The 23,108-nt window shown below is 45.1% G+C and overlaps 1 protein-coding gene across 9 annotated transcripts in view; it reads right to left on the bottom strand.

Annotated features, from left to right (window-relative positions):
- The window catches only part of meis2a (Meis homeobox 2a), a 106,597-nt gene that overhangs the window by 63,677 nt on the left and 19,812 nt on the right, over positions 1–23,108 (bottom strand). For 4 of the 9 annotated variants that reach the window (XM_052085384.1, XM_052085386.1, XM_052085389.1 and 1 more), the window contains exon 8: positions 780–943. In XM_052085384.1, coding sequence (XP_051941344.1) covers positions 780–943 — 164 coding nt within the window. The remainder of the gene's footprint in view (positions 1–779; positions 944–23,108) is intronic. The other 5 variants (XM_052085385.1, XM_052085388.1, XM_052085390.1 and 2 more) reach the window with 2 other exon arrangements.

Raw genomic sequence — 23,108 nt, forward strand, 5'->3', positions numbered from 1 at the left:
CTGCGTGGGTTTTCTCCGGGTGCTCCGGTTTCCTCCCAAATTCCAAAAACATGTGTGGCAGGCTGATTGAACACTCTAAATTGTCCCGAGGTGTGAGTGTGACTCCGTATGGTTGTCCGTTTCTGTGTGCCCTGCGATTGGCTGGCAACCGATTCAGGGTGTCCCCCGCCTACTGCCCGAAGACAGCTGGGATAGGCTCCAACACCCCCCGCGACCCTAGTGAGGATCAAGCGGCTCGGAAGATGAATGAATGAATTTGTTTCGGTTTAGTCATGTTTTTTTTTTACACTTGTATAACAGTATGGTGACAGTTTGACGCTGGAGCTGATTATTTGAAGGAAAACTGCTGTGAAAACATTTTTTTTTGGGGGGGGGGGATAAATCAGGTTCAGAGCGCCATCTCCACCTCCCGCGCAAGCAGACCAGCATTCACAAACAGCTGACAGGGATGTCCTTCATGTTCCCCAGGAAGTAACGATTCTCCACTCCCGGCCGACCCAACGTTGCCCAACAAACATTGCGCATCCCAACATTGGATTAAGCGTCCTGCGCTCGTTCGTCCCATTGTTTGCCCGGAGTGTGCCGAGCACGGTAAACAGTCCAAAGTGATTAGTTTGACCCGGTCACCGTGCTCCTCTGTGACAGGTGGCTGACAGGTGAGCCCTCGCTCTCTCTCTCTCTCTCTCTCCCTCTCTCGCAGTGACAACTGTGGGACAGCTGCGTTTGCACTCCAAATTATAAAAATAACAATAATGAAGAAAAAAAAAACAACAACTCACTGTGAGATGCTGAAATAGCCACGCCCTCATGATGTTGGTGGCCACCTTGGGGAAAATGCCGCGTTTCTTCTGCCTCTTCTTATCCTTGTCCGGGTCGTCGTCGTCGCCTGTGCCGGGCGATGCCACGCTGTTGTCTAAACCATCTCCTGGGCGGAAAATAAAGCCTGCGTGAGACATAAAATGCCGCACGGGCATCCCAGAGCGCGTCTTCGTGAAGGATGGATAAACGGACAAATACCACAGCTGATAACTAAGAGTGAGGTTAAAGGCAACACGGTGAATTTTCCGCTGTTATGAGTTGAAGATATGAAGGCGGGTGGTGGGTGGAAGGGGGCGGGTGTGGTGGGGAGGGGGGGGGTGTAGGATTTAGACGGAATTATACAAAGGCCTGTGCTGAGTGAGGGGTTTACATTGAGACCTAGCGCTGTTGTTTTATACTCCAGAGCATGTACAAGAGGCTGGTGGGGGAGGCGGAAGGGGCAGGGGGGGTTTCAAGAACTGGGGTGTTACGGTTGGAGAGCAGAACTTATCTTATCTTATCTTATCTACAGAAGGAGGTTTGGGGGAGGGGGGGGGTTGAACCAAGGAACTTTGACATACAGTACGAGTCATTAATTCAATTACTTTTGCAAGCTTGACGTAAAGAAGGGCACGGCGGATGTGTACGAAACTCAAGTTCAGGAGGGTTCGGGCGGCGGAATGGCGGACGACTGGTTAGCGCGTCGGCGCAGGGTTCGATTCCAGCGCCAGTGTGCATGTTCTCCCCGTGACTGCGTGGCTTTTCTCCGGGTACGCCGGTTTCCTCCCACATTCCAAAAACATGCGTGGCAGGTTAATGGAACGCTCTAAATTCGCCCCCCGCCCCCGCCACTCCACAAAAACCACCTCCTCCGCCTCACAATTAGCATAGATGGCTAGCATACGTCTTTATTCATGTCCGCGAGCACGTTTGACTCCAAGACGAAAACAGCAAAAAAAATAAAGAAATAAAAAGTTTCCATTTCTGCACCCCTTTTTCCTCCTTCCCCACATTAATTGTGCATTAGCAAAAAATGATTTACTTTTAACACTGGTGGTTCTTTTTCTTGCCCCCGGGGCTCAGATGCCTTGAAAGCCTTCCTTGAGGGCATCTAAATTATGAATCTGAAAAAGTCCTCTACCAAGGATGCAAAGGACCCGGACATTCCCCAAATTCGAAACCGGCACGTCGGCACGTTTTTGGAGCGGCATCAATCACCAGCACCTATATGAGCTCTAATCTTGCATAAATATTTGAACTAATAACCTTTAAAAAAAAAAAAAAAGGAAGGGGGCATACAGACTCCCGGTGTAATCAAAATGCAAAATAAATGAAGAATACAAGGACGGGCAAGCGTGGGGATCCGAATTCTAACGACTCCCCCTTTCCTCTTTCGGTCCTTTCTGTCCTTGTTTTCCTTCCACATCATTAGTGCCGAGCCACACCAAAAAGGGTGGGGGGGGGGGAACGGAGAAGTGCCGACTTAGCACTCGGCGTGTGAAGTCAAAGAAGCAACAGCCCCTCTGTGGGACATATGGGGTGTTGTCGTTGTACAACGGACATTCATTAGCCGGCCCAGCGTCGTAAATCCCGCGCTAAGTACGAATCCTTGTTCAGGAAAGCCTAAAACAATAAACTCCGCTCCACACCGACCGCGAAGGGTCGGGGTTGGGGAGGGGGGCTTCCTGAGAAACGCGACTCCACGCGGAAGTCAACAACACGACGCTGTGAATTTTAAACACCCTGCCCCCTCGAATAATGTCACAACACATTTTTGTTTATTTGCTTGCTGTATGTGTGTGTTGGTGTCCACAACTGTTTTTTTTTGTCTTTAGTGTTTCCGAGTATATCCCTCTCCCGCTGTGAGAGGTCAAGGCCACATGTGGCGGGACCTACACGTTGGCCAAAAAGGGGCTGGCAGATTAATTTTATTGACGTTTCCATTTTCACTGTAATGCGATAGCCTCTGCCAGCAAAAGCGCCGCCGCCATGGCGCAAGTTGACCCGGGCGTATTTACTGAGTGACCTGTCACTTCATTACCCAGCATGCTTGTTGCCTCCCACCTTCTCCGCCTGCGAAGAAGAAACCCGAAGCCGAAGCTTTCAGCTCCTCCTCAAACAGATCATGTGCACCGGGGGTTGCGGTGCACGCTGGAGCCTATCGCAGCTGTCTTCAGGCAGTTAGGCGAGGGACACCCCGAACTGGTTGCCAGCCAATCGCAGGGCACGCAGAGACGAATAACAATCGGTGCTCACATTCACACCTAGGGAGAATTTCGAGTGTTCAATCAGCCTGCCGTGCATGTTTTTTGGAATGTGGGAGGAAACCGGAGTACCCGGAGAAAACCCACGCAGGCCTGGGGAGAACATGCAAATTCCACACAGGGAGTCCGGAGCTGGAATTGAACTCTGCACTGTGAGGTCAACGCGCTAACCACTGGACCACCGGGCCGCCCAATAAAAGTGACATAAAAAAATACGGATGATGTAAATGTTAGCTGGTATTAAAGGATCGAGTTTGCCATATGTGGCCCAACTTCGCACACCCCTACTAAATTTGGTCACTGATCAGACTTTTCCGAAACTCATGCAACTTGATGGTTCAAGTTTGTTTTTGTTTTTTTTTACTCTGACAATTTTGAGTGTTGCATGTTTTTTGGAATGTGGGAGGAAACCGGAGTACCCGAAGAAAACCCACGCAGGCCTGGGGAGAACGTGCAAATTCCACACAGGGAGGCCGGAGCTGGAATTGAACTCTGCACTGTGAGGTCAACGCGCTAACCAACGGACCACCGGGCCGCCCAATAAAAGTGAAAAAATACGGATGATGTAAATGTTAGCTGGGATTAAAGGATCGAGTTTGCCACATGGGGCCCAACTTCGCACACCCCTACTAAATTTGGTCACTGATCGGAAGCCTCGCCAGACTTTTCCTAAACTCATGCAACTTGATGGTTCAAGTTTGTTTTTGTTTTTTTACGCTGACAATTTTGAGTGTTGCATGTTTTTTGTAATGTGGGAGGAAACCGGAGTACCCGGAGAAAAGCCACGTCTATTTATTTATTTTATTTTTCTGTTGTCATCATACCCGTGCTTGCAAAAAAAAAAAAACAGTCAAGTTTTGCGGCATAATGCCCCGTGGGATACGCCGAGGTCTTCAACGTCCATGTGTTTACTCGAACAAAAAAAAAACCCGAGGCGATGGCCAGAAGGTGCGACGGAAGAAAAAGGTGTGAAAAGACAAAGACCGAGAGGGTACGAGGGGAGCAGAAGAATAAAGAAGAGGCAACTTGCGCAGCCTCATTACATCTAAAGGAAAGCCGGCGCTTTGCATCCACCCCCACCTCCTTTCTTAGGAGCCAGAGAAGGAACGCTGCAGGGCAAATTGTCCCAAACGCTAATGGCTTCTGACTGTTCCCTGGCAACTCTGCCATTCGAACCTGTGTGGATGCGTGCGCTGGGTTAAAAAAAAAAAAATGTAGGCAGAGGAGAGGATGGGAGAGTGAAAATGTGTAAGGCAAGAGTAAGGGAAAGCGTCCCATCATCTGGCCATGTGACACAGATGGGGGTTGGCTATTAGGAGGCAGCCAAAAGGCCTCGGGGAGCTGAGATGCTGGAGTGTAGCCTCGGGCACTTTTGGAAAAGCAGCACCCTTGGAGATGAGGCGGCAGGGGAGGAGCTCCGCTCTCTCCCTTCGCGCTCTCCCCTCTTTCTTAAACACACGCCAGCCGCGTCGTGACTGGGGCTCTGTTTAAAAAGTTCCCGCATCATTTCAGACGGATAGGTCTTATAACGCAACGGCAAAGAAACGACGGGAAAACAAACAAAGTCCAAGAGCGCGCTCGGCTCGTGTACATCGCCTCTCGACTCGTCACTAGTGGCTGCTTATTAAAAATGCATTCCCATATATCTTCGCCGCGAGTAAATTGGTCTCGGGGCTGAGCTCATTAACGGGTCGGTGGAGGAGGACCGTAAACACGGCGCAACTATTGCTTGTCTAACGTATGAGCGCGGGGGAGGGGTGTGTGTTCCTTTTTCCAAGTTTGTCGCACAGAAAAAAAAACATTGGTTTGGCGTCAAGTTTGAGACAATCGTAGAGCGGGGGGGGGGGGGGGGATGCTCGGCCGTTTGTTGAGAATTGAAACCATAATGCGATTTTCACAAATGTCCGTGTTGATGCAGAGCTGCAACGAATGATTGGTTAAAAAAAAAAAATTAAAACAAATTCTTATAAAAAACGAAAATTAGTTTTTTCGGATGTTATGTCAGCTTTGACGTCACATGTCACATAAGCGCAGAAGTGACGAGGGCGTAAGAATAAACGATCAAGGTTGGCCATCCACCTCCACAAGAAAGCCGGCGTTTGCATTTGACTCTTGGTACAGCGAATGGAGAGTCTTGACACAGACTTGAGATGTTGCGCCGTGCACAGGGAGGCCCCCCCCGGTGTTTGTTTCAGGCTAATGAAGCGAGAGTGTTGAGGCAGTGGCTTATGGAAGCCGTGCTTAAAGTGACTTATTACCGGCGGGGGCCCTGCCTCCTTCTGTGCCTTTGCAAAGCAGTCAGCCATGTTTTTTTTTTTTGGGACGGCGAAATAGCTGGACGAGCTACATCCAGTATGAAATATAGGGGTGCTTTTTATGTTTATTTTTTTTGGGGGGGGGGGGGCGTGATTATGAGCGACGGCCATAGTGACCGGGAACCCCCCCCCCAACCCAACCCCCACCTGCCCTCGCCCTTTCAATGGACATCCTATTTCACCACCTCTAGCCCCGCAGGCTCGGCCACTGAGAATGAGGAGAAAAGAAGAGAGGGATTTAGGAGCCTCTTTTTTTTTTTTTTTTCAACCAACCTAAACAGCATTTAGCACATTCACCCCCCCCCCCCCCCCGCACACACATTCACAAATGGCTGCGCAATAGGAGAAGCGGTAGGGGCTCTCGCTTTTGTCCGTCTGGTTACCCCCTTTTATTTACTCTGGATTTACGGAGGGCTCTTTGACGCTTTTGGGAGCGCATGCCCGAGATGCACATCTAATCGCGCATGCACAAACATGAAGTGTTCACACTAATGGGATGGGGTCCAACTTTGGTGGTAGATGACATCGCCGATGACTATAAATTCACGTTAGTCATGTGACGGCACGCGGAGGTATTTTGTAAGATCAAAATAGCATTCGTTATAAGAATCACATGAAAGTTGGGCTCATATTATTATGTGAGAATTTCCATGTTGAGAATTGAGGGTTTCTTTTCTTTACCTTCAAATTCTAAACTGTGGCGCCTGTTGTTTTTTAAATTATTTTTAATTTTTTTATTTTTCTTAAACTCAGAATGTCATCACCAATGTGCTCAACTCGCATCCTTACGTCAAAAGTCCACATCAATCTCTTAAAATATCAAAAAGATCGCCGCAATATTTTGGATTTTTATGGACATTAACGTCTTCCTTTCCATCGGTGCTCATGGCACACTTCAACATCCAAAATAACGAGGCAATCCTTTTGATATTTTCAGAAATTGATGTGGGCAGAGGTAGAGAGGCGCATGCGAATTCTGCTGACCGTTGGTTCCAGTTTTCCAACATCAAGCAACCTGAAGTGTTTTGGTGTTTATTTTTTTTCTTTAGCGAACGCTGATGGGGAGAAAACGGTTTCACACCCAGAAAATCCCAAATCTGGTGTCGATCGTTTTGATATTTTCAGAAGTTGAAGTGGGCATACATGAATCGAATCTCGAATTTTCACACTCCAAAATGGAAAGCCACACAGTGAATGAGGGCTCCCAAAACAGATGTATTCATTTATTTTAAACGTAGTAGCAACCGGTGTAGTTTTTTTTTTTTTCACTGATTATTTCCTGATTTGTGCTTAAACAAGCGGCAGGTCCCTCGCACCGGACCATAAAACAACAGCTTAGTAAACAGCTAGCATGCTGACAAATTGCTAGCGCTCGGGCCCGAGTCATTAACAACCCTAAATCCTGTCAGAGCAATTACAACAAACTCTCTCCTTCAGCGAGGCTCTGTGCCAAACTCAGATGTCACTACCCGCCCCCCCCCCCAACACCCTTTTTTCTTCCCGTTCAACCACCAGGACAGCGGCTAAAGGTGAAAGAGGCAAACCCCCCTCACTCTCCACTTTTTCTCTGCTGCCCAACAATCATGACACAAACACTTCCAACACGCAGCTGTCCGCGCATCCTGGCGGCTACGACTCAATGGCTGCGCTTGCGTGAGAGGTAATGTGCAGTTGTCTTCCCCAAAAACACATCATTAAGTGTTCCCTTAATGAAGTGGAATAAGAGCGTCTAATTAGATGGGTTTTACGTGTGAGGAGCCGAGGCAGTCAGGCAGTAAGGAGGAAGGCGGGGGAGGGAGGAAGGGGTTAGCCGGGTGGGGTGCTAGTTGCTCAACAACTCCTGCGCCACCCACCCCTCCCCCTCAACCCCCACCCCCTTTTTTTTTCCTCTAAGCCCCCTAACCCTGCCATCAGGCACATATCTCTCTGTCATCCATGGAATGCCGGAGATAAGTATCGCCTCTGCGGCGATACGAGGCCTCGCGCCGTGACCCCTCGGCGCACAACCAAATCAGAAGCCAGTTGTTTTGAAAGAGCGAGTTCGGTGAGGCGCAATTGTTTGGGGTTTTACATTTCGGGCCCATCAAAGTACCTGCTGATGCAAAGCTGATCCAATTGACATTTGGATGGGATGAAGTTGTTTGGAAGTTACGTGAAAGATCAGGGCAAAGTGTGCCCTGTGTGCCACTTAAGACCACTTGCGCTCTTTAATATGTTCGCTAGTGAATCAGTGCATGAGAACGAAGTCGACATAAAAGCAATAAAGTGTCCAGAAAAGGGCATTTTCTTTTCAATTTGTGATTCATTTCCATTAGTGTGGCGGGTAAGGTTGGTATGTGTGGATTTTATTTCCTGAAATGTTGCCTGTTGCTGGTATGGGAAACAAAGAAAGGACTTCTCGGCCAAGGCAGACCTCACAATCTCTGAATTGGGAGGTTACAGGTGCGCAAAATCGCATCCGCGCGGGAGTGTGCATGCGCACATCTGATTTAGTTTTTCGGTCATGAGGGTGATGAGGATGAATATTCTTCTTCTAAAATTCAGTTCAATACATTAATTAGACGTACTGTTAAGGGTTAAAATACTTTTATTCATTCATTTTCATTCATTCATCTCCCGAGCCGCTTGATCCTCACTAGGGTCGCGGGGGGTGCTGGAGCCTATCCCAGCTGTCTCCGGGCAGTAGGCGGGGGACACCCTGAATCGGTTGCCAGCCAATCGCAGGGCACACAGAGACGAACAACCATTCGCACTCACACTCACACCTAGGGACAATTTAGAGTGTTCAATCAGCCTGCCACCCATGTTTTTGGAACGTGGGAGGAAATCGGAGCACCCGGAGAAAACCCACGCAGGCCCGGGGAGAACATGCAAACTCCACACAGGGAGGCCGGAGCTGGAATCGAACCCGGTGCCTCTGCACTGTGAAGCCGACGTGTTAACCACTGGACTACCGGGCCGCCCTAATACTTTTATTATTTAACTGATATGTTGATCACACGCTTTTTTTTAACTATTCGCTGAATGACTTGGTCCTATGTTTTAACAAATCAAAAGCTGTACGTTTCCCAGTGAATCTTGGATTTGTAGGTTGTGATTTCTTGAAAGAAGGAAGTAGGCTCACTAGCTTTGGCAGGGATTCCGATAAAAGATGCCGATCCAGGATGACAAAGAAGGAGCACAATACTTTTTTTTTTTTTTCATTAACGCCATTCTAAACAAATGCAAGAAAATGTTCCTGAATGTCGCAAACTCCCGTTTCCATTGAGCGGAATAAAGTACAGATGTGTTCTACTTTTTAGGGTCTGCAAGGGCCACAGGAAATGACGATGCGTGAAACCGAAAAAGAATTGCAGGCATTTGCAGATATCAGGAGCCAATCTGGGTGGATGGCAAAAGGGCTAAATTGCAGGAGTGGGTGGTAAACTCAAAGGGAATTCGGATGGGCCCTTCACGCAGATGGCAAGGGGTGAGTGGCTAATGAAGGGGCTTTGTATACCCCGCAGACGTTTCACACTCTCTGGGGCTCCTGAGCAACTCTTGTTTTCTTGCTTCTCGACCAAACGCGGCACAAAGACTAATTTTGCTCACTGAAACTCTGCGTAGAATCGAACCGACTCACGCCAGCGTTTGTTTGAATTGTACAACAGACGAGAAAAAGGCCATCCAGATGAGCATACTTGGGCATTAAATATTTAAGTAGAGGGATTCCCCAAAGCGAGTGAGGCAATGCTGAAATAAAGCAATGATCATTCGTTTGAACACGCGTCTTCTTATACCTTTTAACCTTCCAAAGAATTCACTATGTTGTTGGATTTTTCAACACGATGCAGCATCCAAAATTAGTGAAATAGGAACTGATATTGAGATCTTGCTGTATAATGCCGCATCTTTGGTGGAAATGCACACATGATGGTTTTGTGTTGCAGAACAGTCAACATTGAACTCAAACATCAGTGGTAAATTTTTACCCTCAACTGCTGTATAAAACGTAACAAACAAATCAACGTAAGGTTTTAAATTTTGTTTTTTCATTCTTTTTGGATTTTTTTTTTTTTTTTTGCTATGAAGGGCATCCTTGAGCACACCTGCCGGACAGGATTTTCACATACATTGTTACCCTGGGGGGGGGGGCAAAACAGATTAAAAGGTTTATAAATCAACAAGTCAACCATCAGATTTGAGCTTTTCTGCAGTCTTCTCATCAACCAAAGAGCATCAACTTTTTTTCTCTTTGTTTCTCCTCTTATTTTTTTTTTCTTCCCACCAAATGTCCTGGAGGCAAAGGAACAAAGCGAGCAGAACTGATTACTGCGCTGCTGCCCCGCTTCGCCAGTCTAAACTCTGTTTGGCTTCCTAATGAGCTCACTAAAAAGCCAATTCATCACCCATAACCCCCTCGCAACCTGTCTTGAATTCCGCCCCCCCCCCCAACATTATGGTAAGTCGAGGAAAGTCCGTTTACAGACTCCAGGGTGTAGGTCAAGCGCTAGGAGGGCTAGAAAAAGCGCCAGTTGTCGGGGAGAGCACAACCGGCATCAAAATGTGCTCTCCATATACTAAAAACATCTTTTTATGGCTACTTGTGCATGCTGGCTTGATCTTGACACCCCCATGCCGCCCCCTCTTATGCAACACCAAAGGTGTCCTGACCAGGCCAGGAGGAATGTCCAGTTTGACGGTTACAAGAGCGGGAATGCTGTTTTTTCATCAGCGCTCGCGCTAGGAAATTCAACGTTCAGAAGCTGCTGTCTCAATGCACGCAATGAGACAGCAGAAATTCCCAAGTAATGGTAATGGGAAGCGAGCAGAAGGAAGAACAAATAGAAATGTTAAAACACATTCTTAGCCATGTTGAACTTCACATTGCTGCCTTGGATAAGCTTCTGCTGGTATAGAAAATGGATCTATGAAATACAAAATAGACAATTTCAAGTGTTTTGAGGAGTGCATTTAACTGGGGAATAAAAGTGGACCGAGAACAGAACCCTGCGGCACACCCTTGTGAACATATAATGTCAGAGCATACACCATGATATTTAATGTACTGCGACTGAGATATATACCGCTATATTTCAAAAACCAAGCAACACCTTCGGCGAGCTTAGAAGTCTCCGTTTTAAAACGACATGGTCGACTCTTATCAAAGGCTTTGGATAAATCAAGAAAAAATACGGCACAATGTTACTTTTTGCTGTTTCCTCTTTGAGAGAAAATCATTCCTAGCAGCTCACATGACAACAGACAGTTAAGATGGAAGAAGAAAATCGGAAGATTTAATACAAATCAGAACAAAAAGGCATGCAGTTACGATTATCTTCAGAACCAAACGTAAGCAACTTATACAAGCAAATAACTCCGCCACTGCGCTGTAAATGCTAGGCATCATTAAAAAAAAATCTATATACAGTACACCAAAATTCCCGAGCATGCTTCTTCTATAACCTTAATTAAGACTTTTTTAAAATGCATCTTTTCTCCTTGCATCCATTTTATACATAAATTCTCACGAGAAGAGGACCGAAAGGGTAAACCACTAAAAAAAAAAGCTCAGAAGCAAAGCCAAAAAGGGAGGAAAATATCTTGATTAGGTGCTTGCAAGGTTTGTGTGTACGTGTGCGTGTACACAAAGGAGTCGGACAGCGGAGGCTGGCTGTAAACTCCCACAGTTCCTCATTACACCAAGTTGAAATGATCCTCCTGACACCTGAGCTGTAACCAAGAGATTACGGAATTGATGAATCCTTGCTTTAAAATGCGGCTGTTTTATTCTGCTTTAGTAATTAATTCTTTTTCCGATATGGTATTGATTAAGTGTAGCCCCTGATAAAGTTCAAACCCAGCCGGATCCCTGCGGGGGCTTTGGCTCGGCCCCGCGCCAGCTAGTCAATGAAAACTTCCTTCCCCTCACCCTTCTCAGTCGGCATTGCTCTATGTCAGTGCAGTTTAGCCTCATAAATTAGTCTGATCCATCAGCATCGAGAGGAGTTCATAAATGCTTTGCATGCTCTCCTGCCGTTTCGATTTCATCACAATGAACAAACACTTACGGGCCATATAAATCCGAACCCTCGGTGTAGTTTAGCCTCATCGTTTAGTCTGATCCAACAGCATCAAGAGGAGTTCATACAGACTTGGTATGTCCTCCTGCTGCTGATTCTACTTTGTGACAAGCACAAAAACTTGCATGTCGGTCTTGCGAAACATTACGTCAAACATAATTGACGATTTGTTCTTTAGCCTGGTGAATTAGTCTGATCAGTGAGCATGCAGGAGTTCAGACATCCTTCATATGCTCCTCTGCTGTTGCATATACTCGGCACGATCAACAAAACATACAGCGCCACACGACACAATCTGCCATTAGCTATAAAATTGCCAAGTTCAGTTTGGCTTCATTAATAAGACTGATCCGTCAGTGACGACGGGAGCTCATACATGCTTTGTACAGTGGTATAAGATAAGATAAGATAAGATATCCTCTATTTGTCCCACACTGGGGAAATTTACAGCCTCCAGCAGCAAGAATCTCTTCTTCCGAAATGAATTGGTTGTGAAAGAAATTTCTTAATTAGAAAATTTTGGAAGTAGAGACGCGTTTTCCATTTAAATGCTCTAATTCGTTCCAAGCCAACCAAAATTCAGACATAAATGTTTCCGAAAGCATAAAAATGCATCAACATATGTAAAAAAAAAAAAAAAAAAAACATGTTACAATTAGATGATTGCACAATAAATGAGAGTTGTGCATAATGTAAAAAAAAACAAAGAATAAAGAATAAAAATGATGGTCATTTAACGTTTAACTGCATATCCGTTTTTGCCCTCTTTCGGTTGCTTTTGTTGGCTTTGAACAATCCTTCGACAAATGTCCAAGGCAACAGTGACCGATCGTCCGACCGGTGAACACTTTTTCAGGGTGATTCACAATTACGTAAAACTAATTACGAGAACGCTGCATTGAAATATATCTATTTATCTATCTATCTATCTACACATATAGACACATACGGTAGACGTCTCTCTTAACCAATGGGATGCCAGGATGATGCTGGGTAATAGCCAATGGCAGAGCAGCTATAATGTTGTATGTTGCTGTATTTTTACCTTTCGTATCTTGAAATTTATTTCGTAACAAGAGGCAATAATTTCCTGTTGAGGCGTTTCGTAACTTGAAAATTTCGTATGAAGAGACGTTCGTCTGTAGAGGTAGCCCTGTATGCTCTTCTAATGTAAAATATACTCAGTCAAATCTAACAAACATGCAGTGCTCTACTGCAAAACTTATACATCAAACACAAACTCGTCAGTTCAGTTTAACCTCAAGAATTAGTCCCATCCATCAGGACCAAAAGGAGTTCATACATGCTCTGTCGGCTCTCGTGTTGCTTTTCACAATGCATCGCTACCAACAAACAAGCAGTTTTGTACAAAAAAAAAATGTTACATAAAGCAGAACACAATGACAACTGTGGCACACACAGTCGAAAGCTCCTTCACCAGCCCCACTTGCTCTCATTCTCGCCAGAAATGGCGGTGGGAGGCGTGGGGATGGGGTTGGGTCGGGGAAGTGGCACACGGAGCGGGAACGAGCATCTCCTGTCACAAAACTCTTTCATTCTCTTCATCGTCGCGTTTTGCCATACAGCCGAGCGAGGCTCTCTGTCTCTCTCTCCAGGGAGGCAACTAGTGTGGAAATCAGTCGGCTTTATGAGAGCGTCGAGCCGCTCGCGTCTTGTCAAGAACCCTCACCTACCAGCGCCTTTACAAGTCAATAACCCGGCCCGGGTGCCGTCCGTTGGGCCTTGGCACACATTTACCCCTCGCTATAGAAAATGCAACCGTTTGTGTTCGCTCTGTTTCGCTTCAAAATACTCTGAGGGGAAATTCAGAGAAAATGATAGGAAATCCTAAAATGTTCAAACCTTGGAAGTTTCAGGAACCACCCGCTGGTGACAAATTAGCAATCGTTAATGAAAAAAAAACATCAATACTCATTAAATTGAGTATGACTTGAGTTGCTAAGCCCAAGTCAAGACCATAACTGAGGCAATGCGTAGTTGAGCTAAGGCCGAGCCAATGCAGGACCCTGTCAAGACTGATATACAAGACCCAGTTAAGCGCAAGACCGAAGTAGGCCAACAAATTCAATTTGAAAATTAAGAATTGCAGAAATTAAGATTTTGAATAGTCGAGGAACGATCAAGACAACCAGGTCAAAACCAAGACTCAAAAACTGAGATGAAGTCAATACCAGAGCAATGGGTGACCAAGTCTTTGAGAACCAAGCCAAGACAAAGACTTTGAATGGTTGAGATCATGTCGAGGCCAAGATTCAGGCAGCTCCAGACCAAATGGAGCAGCAACTCAAAGTCTTAGTCATTACTTTGGCTTAACCTCACGTCTTGTTCTGAACCCCTCAAAGTCTCGGTCTTGACTCGTTCTCAATTCCTTACAGACTGCAATCGGTTTGGGAAAAGTGCCACCAAAACTCTCAGTAATTGAGATTTGATCAAGATCTAAAGAGAGGCAACATGAGACCAAGGTAAGACTTATATAAAGTGGAGACTAAGAAATACTTTTAGAAGTTATGACCAATGTCAAGTATGACAACAAAACTGTTAGCATAAAGTGTTAAATAAAGCATCTTCACTTAGGTTAACAAATCAGTGTTCTTTCTCGTCTAGATGAGACTTCAAGCACTTGATACTGTACTGCCTTGCCGTTAAGAATGGACCTGACTTCCAAATGAGCTCCTCATCACACAGTGTCAGAAGTTCCACAAGCGAAAAAAGCCTCTCTCATGCCATTAATTAGCATCCTCAGCTTTTTGAAGCTCTCCTTCCCCCTTCTTTTCTCATCTCTCTTTTTTCGAAGGGGTTATTGACGTTTCAATTCTCCCCTCACATGCACCCTCAGCCCTCCGATACCCTCAAGTCGGCTCCCTGAAACGGCAGGCTGGCTGCCTGAACGGGGGAGAAACAGCTAGCGCGGGAACAACAGCCCCGGTAGCTGTTAGCCGGCAGCTAACAGCGACTCTTCCCAAGAGAGACAAATCAAAGAACGAGGCCCTTAAACTCCAACAGGGCTGTAATGAGGGTGCTTCGAAAAAAGAACAATAAGCATGTACTGTACACCAGAGGAAGCGTGCGAGAGTAAGAGTGGGAGTACAAAAAGGAGGCGAGGGCGCATGTCTGGTGATATAAACAACTAAATAATAAAATAAGGATGGTGCGATAAGGGGGAGAGAGGGCAAAGGGCCACAGCCAGTGGTGAAGAGGGAAAGAACCGTCACGGCATCAACAACAACAACAACAAGAGGGTCTTTGTGGCGTGCCTTTGGAGCCAGCACAACAATGGATACACAATGGCAGGTACTTTGAATAGCAGAAGGGATCCCCCCTTCACCTCCCTCATGCACTCTGAGGTCTTCATTTTGATCCAAGCTTCCCTTGGACTCAAAGGATGAAAACGATCTCATCGTTGGTGCAAAGGAGGAAGAACGTCAAAGCCTGTCAGGCACAACAAGGATCTGCACAACGTGGGCATAACAACACGTTTGTTTCTTAATTGAGCGCTATGCTGGAACTCTTTGTGTCCGTTCATTTGCTTTCTCAAGAACATCAGGATGTAACAGCTATGCTAAGTCAGCTACGGAGACGTTGTCAACTATGGGCAGATATGTTCTGCACAATATGGAATGGACGTAGGAGTTCAGAACATTCCCAGAGAGTCTTCCACCCCCCTTGACTGCGACACAATGATGGGAAGCAAGTTAGTACGTCAGTATTGCTTGTCATATGGTCACCGCTGAACAGGGTTAGAATCGTTCTGGATTATTCAGTATTGTCAGTTTTTATTTAATTTTGACTTTTTAAAAATCTGTCAATTAATATTTGTTTTTTAAATTTTTTAAAATGTTTTATGAGCTTTTATTTTTTTTAGAAAAGGCTTCGTTTTAGTTTAAGGATTTTATTAGTTTTAGTTTTAGTTTTTGTTAATGCATATGAGTTTGTTGTAATTTTTTTAAAGACGTATGGAGTATTTGTTCAGTGCAAAGTAAAAAATAAAAAAAGAATAGGAGTGAAATCTTTTTTTTAAAAAGGAGCATAATCAGTATCAGCATCAATGCCCAAAATTAACACCAAATCAACAACTGTAAAAATAAACCCTGAGCTCATGTATGAAACTAATTGATGAAAATTCAAGATAAGGATTTTTATCGCGATAATCCCGATTCGTTTTATTTAGTTTTATAAACATGAAAGGTAGTTTCACTTCATTTTCCTTTTTTTAAAAGCACTCTCGTTTTTATTTCTTTTTTTTCCCAATTGTAGTTTCACTTATTTTGTTATTTTTCGTGACGGGTTGCCAGCCATTCGCAGGGCACACATATGACGTAGACAAGCAAGTAGTCAACGCTCACATTTCACACTCCATCACACTGAGAGGTGTTCCAAATATTTTGGTGACCTCATTTAGCCACTCCGAGCGTGTCAAAATATCATTTGGCTCCTGCTAAAATCTGACAGCGGACAATAATAAATACAGCGCTCAACTGCTACCAATGGTACGTTTTGATGAGACTGTGCAGGTGTACCTAATGTTATGGCCGGTACATTGTTTTGTGTCCCGTAGGCACTTTTCACCCCCTTCACCACCTCCACCACCTTAAGAGCATTTTTTTATGAGGTCACAAGGCCAGGCTTTGCAGATGTCTCCTGCAGACACTCACTTGTCTAAACATTGAATCCCCGGGAGTAAGCTTTCATACCAAACAATGCAGCATTGCCCACGTCACCCCCCCCCCCCCCCTTCTCTGGAAAAAGTTAAATGTTTTCTTTTTTTTTCTTCTCCTTTTTTTTCATTGTTGTAAACCTGAATGCAACTCTAGAGTGAATTCCCCCGACTCTTTGATATTGAAAAGACCGCACACGCTTATCAGCAGATAAGTGGTGTTTTCTGGTTGAAAAAAAAAATACTCTCCGTCTCCTTACGTTTCCTGCGATTGTTTAAGCGAGGGGGGCCTGAGTCATCCTCAGCTTGTTTGCAAAAGACGGCAATGATGCATTTTCTCGCGTTGCCGAGAGCAAATGGAAGGGAAGAATGAATACATGTAGTCGTACGCCGAGGTGGGAGTAAGTCACGAGTCAGAAGTCAGGCTCAAGTCTCGACCTTCAGGTTTGCAACAAAGTTACAGAGACAAAAAAAAAGTTGAGTCAAGTCATTACTTGGGTGAAGCAAGTGTCAAGTAACACAATATTGCTCAGTCACAACATATCTTCACATCATAACCACTTTGCACTCAGGAAATGTCCTGCAGGTTTTTTTTTAATTTAATGCTTCCTTCATAGTGTCTATGATGTAGGTGTCAAACTCAAGGCCCGGGAGCCAGAACCGGCCCCAGGAGAGCAAATCGTGTCAGCTTCCATGACTCTTCCTACCAAAATTTCTAATTGTCATGTGTAATAAATAATAACATTGCAATTTTGCAAGAATTGTTTTGTTCCCCTTTTTATAAAGTAAATCAAACAATAAATGAACAGATTTCCAAACTAGTAGCCCATCAATTTGTTGTTATCCAGAAATACGATGACAAATTTGAACATTGATTTGGTGTCGCCGTTGTCACGGCCCTACTAGCGAAGCCGTAACTGCAACGTGGCCCGCGACAAAAAGTGAGTTTGAAACCCCTGGTTTATGATTTGACATGCATAAATGACATGAAGCTTAGTCAATGTTCGATTGGTTAGCTAAACTGTGAAGTTGATGTGCTTCGTTGTCTCTGTGGTTCTACAGTGACAGATGACGTTAGATGTTGTAATTGCAAAAGCGGGCATTGCGCTCTTCTCTTCTCTTTCTGCTGACTTCTCTTCCATCCATTTATATCATCTTTTGATCCAAATTGCATCATTTCATCATATAATCATCCTGCTCCACATCACAGCATACCGGTGGTTTTCCTCGTCCGAGGGCACCACACAAACATTATGTTTTCTTCCAAAAACAAAAACAAAACGCCAGACCATCGGCAAGCCTCCGATTTTTTTTTTTTAACTACAAACAGGCAAGGCTTGACGAATGAAATAAATCGAGTCGAATCTTTCATATGTTTCACCCAAGCAAGTCCTAAATCCTAGTATTGGGAACGCAGGGGTGACTCGCAAGCCCTGGTTATAAATAACTGCCCTGGAAGCCACACAGAATGCAAACAAAGAATTTACATGGGCAAAACAGAACAGAAATAGTGATGAACAGGATTTATGGGCCTTCATTAAAGGGAAATCAGTTTTGGGTTTGGTTTTTTTTTTTTTCCTTAGGGTGGGTGGAGTGTGACACACAAGAGAAGCCATTGCGGTGTTTAGCACTCGCCTCAGAACATGGAAGTGTGTAATTGGCACTGAGCGAGCGATCTTCTGCATATCTTACGCCTTTTCATCTTGCCTTGTTCCGAGCCCTCTCACTCAAACATCCCCTCTCTCTCTCATTTTTTTTTTTTTTTGCAAATTGATAACCCTTTAAATGAATTACTGTAAATGCATAATGAAGGTTTTTCTCAGCTTCAGCCCCTGCAGCCAAGCCGGGATGGAGGAGCATTTATTTCATTTAGGAATCACTCCCCCTTCACCCGCCCCCCATTTTTTGGTAACGCATTTAGCTCTGGCTTCCCTTTGCAAGCATGCACAGCTTGGGGCGTGTACATGAGAAATTATCCTTGCTGACTAACAAGGCTCACGCTGCCTCCGGGGTGATCAAAAATCATAAGATGCCTGCTTCCAACAAACATCGGGGCTCACGGCGCTACCTGCTGATAGAGCGCTAACACCCCCCACCCCTACCCCACCCCCAATAGCCATGGAAGGGGACGGCGGGAATCGTACTAACTCACTTGTAAGAGTCATCAAATCGTCTGCTCGAAAACGAGCTTATCTTGGCTTCTTCTCATAAGCTTTGCATAAACGGTGAAAGGGGAGCACAACTCGGATTGGAACGCGCTCGCTTTCTCATCCTCCCACTCTCTTGGATGGCGTTAGCTGAGGGTAGCGCAAGGTTCCAAACAAGTCTCGCAGTGAGCAAACCCGAGCATAGCTTTCAACAGAGCAAGCCTCGACCTGGAGTGGGGTAATCTGAACAACCGGACGATTTCCCGGTGGGCCGGGCTGCCATTTACAAATGTAGTCCTAACACATTAACTGGGTCTGGTGTCTAATCGCAAGTCGCAATCATTTAAAACACGACAAAACCATTGTATTGTACTTGACCCCCCCCCCCAAAAAACACATGAAAGAAATTAAATAAGCATAAAAGAGTCACAAGTGTTGGCCATCGGAATGTTAGCATCATTCCGCTAAGTAGTGCACTGGAAATGGTGTGAACACGTTTCAGACAACAGGAAGTGCCGCGTTAGCTGCCTAAATGTTGCTGATTGATCCTTTTTTTTTGTAGTTTTTGTCCATTTGAACTATTTCACCAATTGTAATTTTGATTTGGAATATCATTGGAGGGAATGGTAAGTTATTTTGGATGGATATACGAATCAGAGTCAAATTGTATCTCTTCATTTAAAATCGCGAACTAAAGTGGGCCAGTGTGAACCACGAAACACCAGATCTGACAAAAAAAATCCCACTTCACCCCCGCCTGCTCAACTCCATGCTGTTTTTTGTTGTTGTTGTTGGGAAGGTTGCAATGTAGGTTTGGACATCGAGGAGGAAGAGGAGAATAGCGAGGTTACGGGGTTAGTGGGCAAGATTAAAGAGTCAAAGGGAGAGTGGAAGAAAGGAAAGAAAGTAGAAGAGCGCGAGGACCATTGGTCAAGCACAAAAGGGCAGCACGAGAGAAAACATTTGAAGTCAGGGTGAAACTAAGCGCACCTTAAACTGAGGCTGGAGTAAGCCGTCCCCCCCCTGCAGGTGTGCCTTTGACACACTTGGCCCCGGTAACCTCGCTCGGATCCAGAATGGGGCCAGTAGAAAAAAAAATGGGGGCTAGGGGGGGGGGAGTTGGGGGTTGACATCCTGCCGCTGCGTCCTCCTATTTTACGTCTATTACATCCCCGCACGCGTGCTTACACTCCATGTAAACACACAAACACGCCGCCAGACGCGAGGGGGGGGGGGCAAAACAAATCTGGCGAGGACTGGAGCAATTGGATTATCACCTCTTAAAGGCCGACTTCTTGGCTGACCCCCTTGGGGCGAGAGCGTGCTGAAACAAAACAAGAAAATTTCCAGGGAAAACAACCCCCCCGACCCCCCTCCACCCTCTCAAGGACGGGAGTGCCATCATCATCGTGGTCCTCATCGTCCCGTTGAAAAATACACAGGAGGCTGCGTTAATGGAAGCCCTGATGCCCTTCGGGGGCTCCAATCCCTTTTAGGCGTATTACATCAGACCCCGGTGCATGCCCCCCCCCCCCCCACCCCAACCCCACCTTGCATTCTCTTTGCCGCTCGGGGTAATCAGCGATGCAACGCGGGTGTGTAAAGGCACCATCTAATGTAGTTCAATCGTGATTACTTCCCTGCAACACCGTTTCCTCCTCGCTTCTTAATTACGGTCAACTCACTGAAAAAAAACCGAGGCATTGACTTCTCGACGAGGAACGGCAGCGCAGATGTCCGAGTGGCACAAAACAGACTGACATTCTCCCCAAATGGTGTCAGAATAATCTGGCTAATTTCTTCCCCATGTTGGAACATGAGTTTGCAGATTAGGCTTCGGCCTGTTCGTTTATTCGGGTGGGCCTGGAGGGGTTGGGTGAAGGTATTCCTTGCGTTAAAAGAGAAAGTGAGTGTTTCTTTTTTTTTTTTTTTCTCCCCACCTCTCCTGATAGTCTTTTGTTTGTCCTAACGTGATCTATCAGAACAGAACAGCGGGTCGGAAGAACGATAGAGCCGGAGAGAAAGAGAGAGCGGAAGGGAGGAAGGAAGAATGGAGCAGAGGGAGCTGATCATTCTCTTTAATCACATTTTGGAAGAGGGCCAGGTAGTCTGCGGTCCTGCGAGGGGCAAAAGAAAGCCAGAAGAGAGGGATGGGGGGGTAGGGGGGGGGGGGGGAGAAGTGGGAAGGGGAGGACGAGGAAGGGGATTTCGGAGCAGCTTGCCGTGCCCGCACACACTATGTCAGACGAGCACAGCGTGTGTGTTTGTTTCTGTGTGTGTGTGTGTGTGTCTGCATGTAGCTGTTCCCGTAAATGCCCCTGAATGCTGAATCCAGCAGGAATCTGGTGTTAGAGCAGAGGCAGGGCAGGATCCATTTTAAAACTATGTGCATTAACTATACTTTTCCCCATAGATTAACCACTCCACATGAATAATTTAGCCTCTCTTATGCTAATGGGATCATGGAAGTATAACACACACACACACACAAACACACACTCACCACTCCCACCACCCCGCTAAACGCGTTTTCACCCCTTCAACTCTTCTCAGCTTTCAACAATAACTCCGGCCTTTCCCAACAAAGCCATCATACACACGAGAAGGTTGTACTCTGGTCATTAGCACAATGCTAACGTGTGACAACAGTGTGCATGGTCATCTGAATTTCGTCCAATGCATTCCAAAAAAAATTTGGGTAGAGAATTCAAGTAAGCTTACATGAAAAACTGGAGGTTTGGATTAGGGGTGTAACAAGAGATGGTTGGATGGAATCGGAAAATCTTTTTAATAGTTAACCTCTTATGGTTTGAAAATCAGGGCATAATGTCGTCATAAGTTGCGTAATTAGACTTAGTTTGATGTCCATTCTTCTCCAAGTGAATTTAGCAATGTTTTTTTTAAATCTAATGTTGACGCAAATCATTCTTTGCTTCATGTTTTTGTTTTGTTTTGTTTGTTTGTAAGTTATCTTTAAAGTTTCACTATTAATCAGAGTAACTTGCCCTACTAACTTCTTGGCATGTACAGTGTATAACAAATAACGACGGTGAAATGTTTCTCGAAACCTTAAAATTCATACAAAAGCCAAACGACTGAAGAAAATGTAGCACAACGTGGAATATGCTCACAAAGGTTCTGTTCAGAATACGTCAGTTCACCCCCTGACTGGTGGGAGTTGTCAATACTTCATACACCGGCGTATTCTTTTATAACCCTCACACATGTACAGTAGCGGTACATAAAGATGCATGCCCTTGTTACTTCAGTGTGTGTGTGGCGTCGACTGAGGTAGCGCGTGGCGTAAAGATTATCAGTGCACAAGCAGCTGGGAGTGAGGGCCATGAAACAGCGGGGCTTGGCTCTGCTTTATTGTTTATCTGTTGTTTATGGGCCAGTGTTTAGTTTTAATTACGACACTAAATTAAAGCCTAACAGGCACTTAGAGGGAACACGCATGCCCACACACACATTCACACGAATGATGACCCTCTCTTCTTTCACTGCGGTGTTGGGAAACTTGCTTCCAAAATGTGTGATTACATTTCATTCGTTCCTGTGATAATAACACAATGATACTCTTTAAAAAAGTGTCATATGTTACATTACCTCTGTGTTACTTTTCGACTGAATTCCACCAAAACATTTATGTCATGCTAATGTATGACGTCTAAGTGTTGTACGCTGAGGAAAAGTAGCTCTCTATTGTGGAAGCATCACATTCAACTATTTCACCATTTTAGTTTCCCAGTTCTTATCAGTGGTTTTCCGGGGCAATTGTGAGTTACTTAGAGACTATAACTAGCCCCGGGCATGTTCACTCGCAAGCTAGCGGACGGTTAGCGCCTCTCATGGTGGAGTAAAATGTATAATATATAATAATACAATAATGTATCTCGGTTGGATATGTTTCCATTAACCGGATGCTTTAAGTGGCTACATTTTCGCAGATCAAATATTAAAGGATGTATCGGCATCAGAAAGATTCTGGACAAATGATTCAGTGGGCCGTGGTATCACTCATTTAGCGAGAAAATTCTTTGATTTTTCATGAATTTCATTTTACGTAGCTAGCTAGCTAGCTAGCTAGCAAGCTAACTATGTCCTAATCCAGTGGTTCTTAATCTGTTTTTGATCGAATCCTAGTCTTTTGGTGGTATCTATCTATCTATCTATCTATCTATCTATCTATCTATCTATCTATCTATCTATCTATCTATCTATCTATCTATCTATCTATCTATCTATCTATCTATCTATCTATCTATCTATCTATCTATCTATCTATCTATCTATCTATCTATCTATCTATCTATCTATCTATCTATCTATCTATCTATCCGGTGTAGGAATGCAGAAGAAACCCAAGCTACACATAGATGAGTAATACGCGCTGACTGAATGACAAGTGCATTGTGCAGTAAATGGTAAAATATTTATAGAGCTGTATTAGTAGTCCATTTAGAGCAAAAAGCACTGGTTCCTGTGATACTTTTGTCAGGCGTAAATCAACAGAGCAGGTGACTGCACCGCAAATAGTCTGGAAGAGTAGGGGAGGGCCACCCCGAAAATGTACCACAACAGCATCAAACCGCGTACTCCCCCTACATTTCTGCTCCGTCCATCCCGGCCCCCTCTTGGGAGTCGGTCTGTCCACAAAAGCGTGGAGATTGTTCAATTGTGGAGAAAATGCTACAAAATGCTTTCTGCCACTTTTTCCCCAACCGCAGGAAAAGCTTTCGCTCACCACTCAAGTCCTCGTGCATAGCTAGCTAATAATTACAAGTGTGGACTTGATGCTTTCCTACCGTTTCTGAATCAGCTTTTGGGATTAAGCGTTCGTGTCT

The sequence above is a fragment of the Hippocampus zosterae genome, chromosome 14 (assembly GCF_025434085.1).
Source record: "Hippocampus zosterae strain Florida chromosome 14, ASM2543408v3, whole genome shotgun sequence".
Lineage (NCBI taxonomy): Eukaryota > Metazoa > Chordata > Actinopteri > Syngnathiformes > Syngnathidae > Hippocampus > Hippocampus zosterae.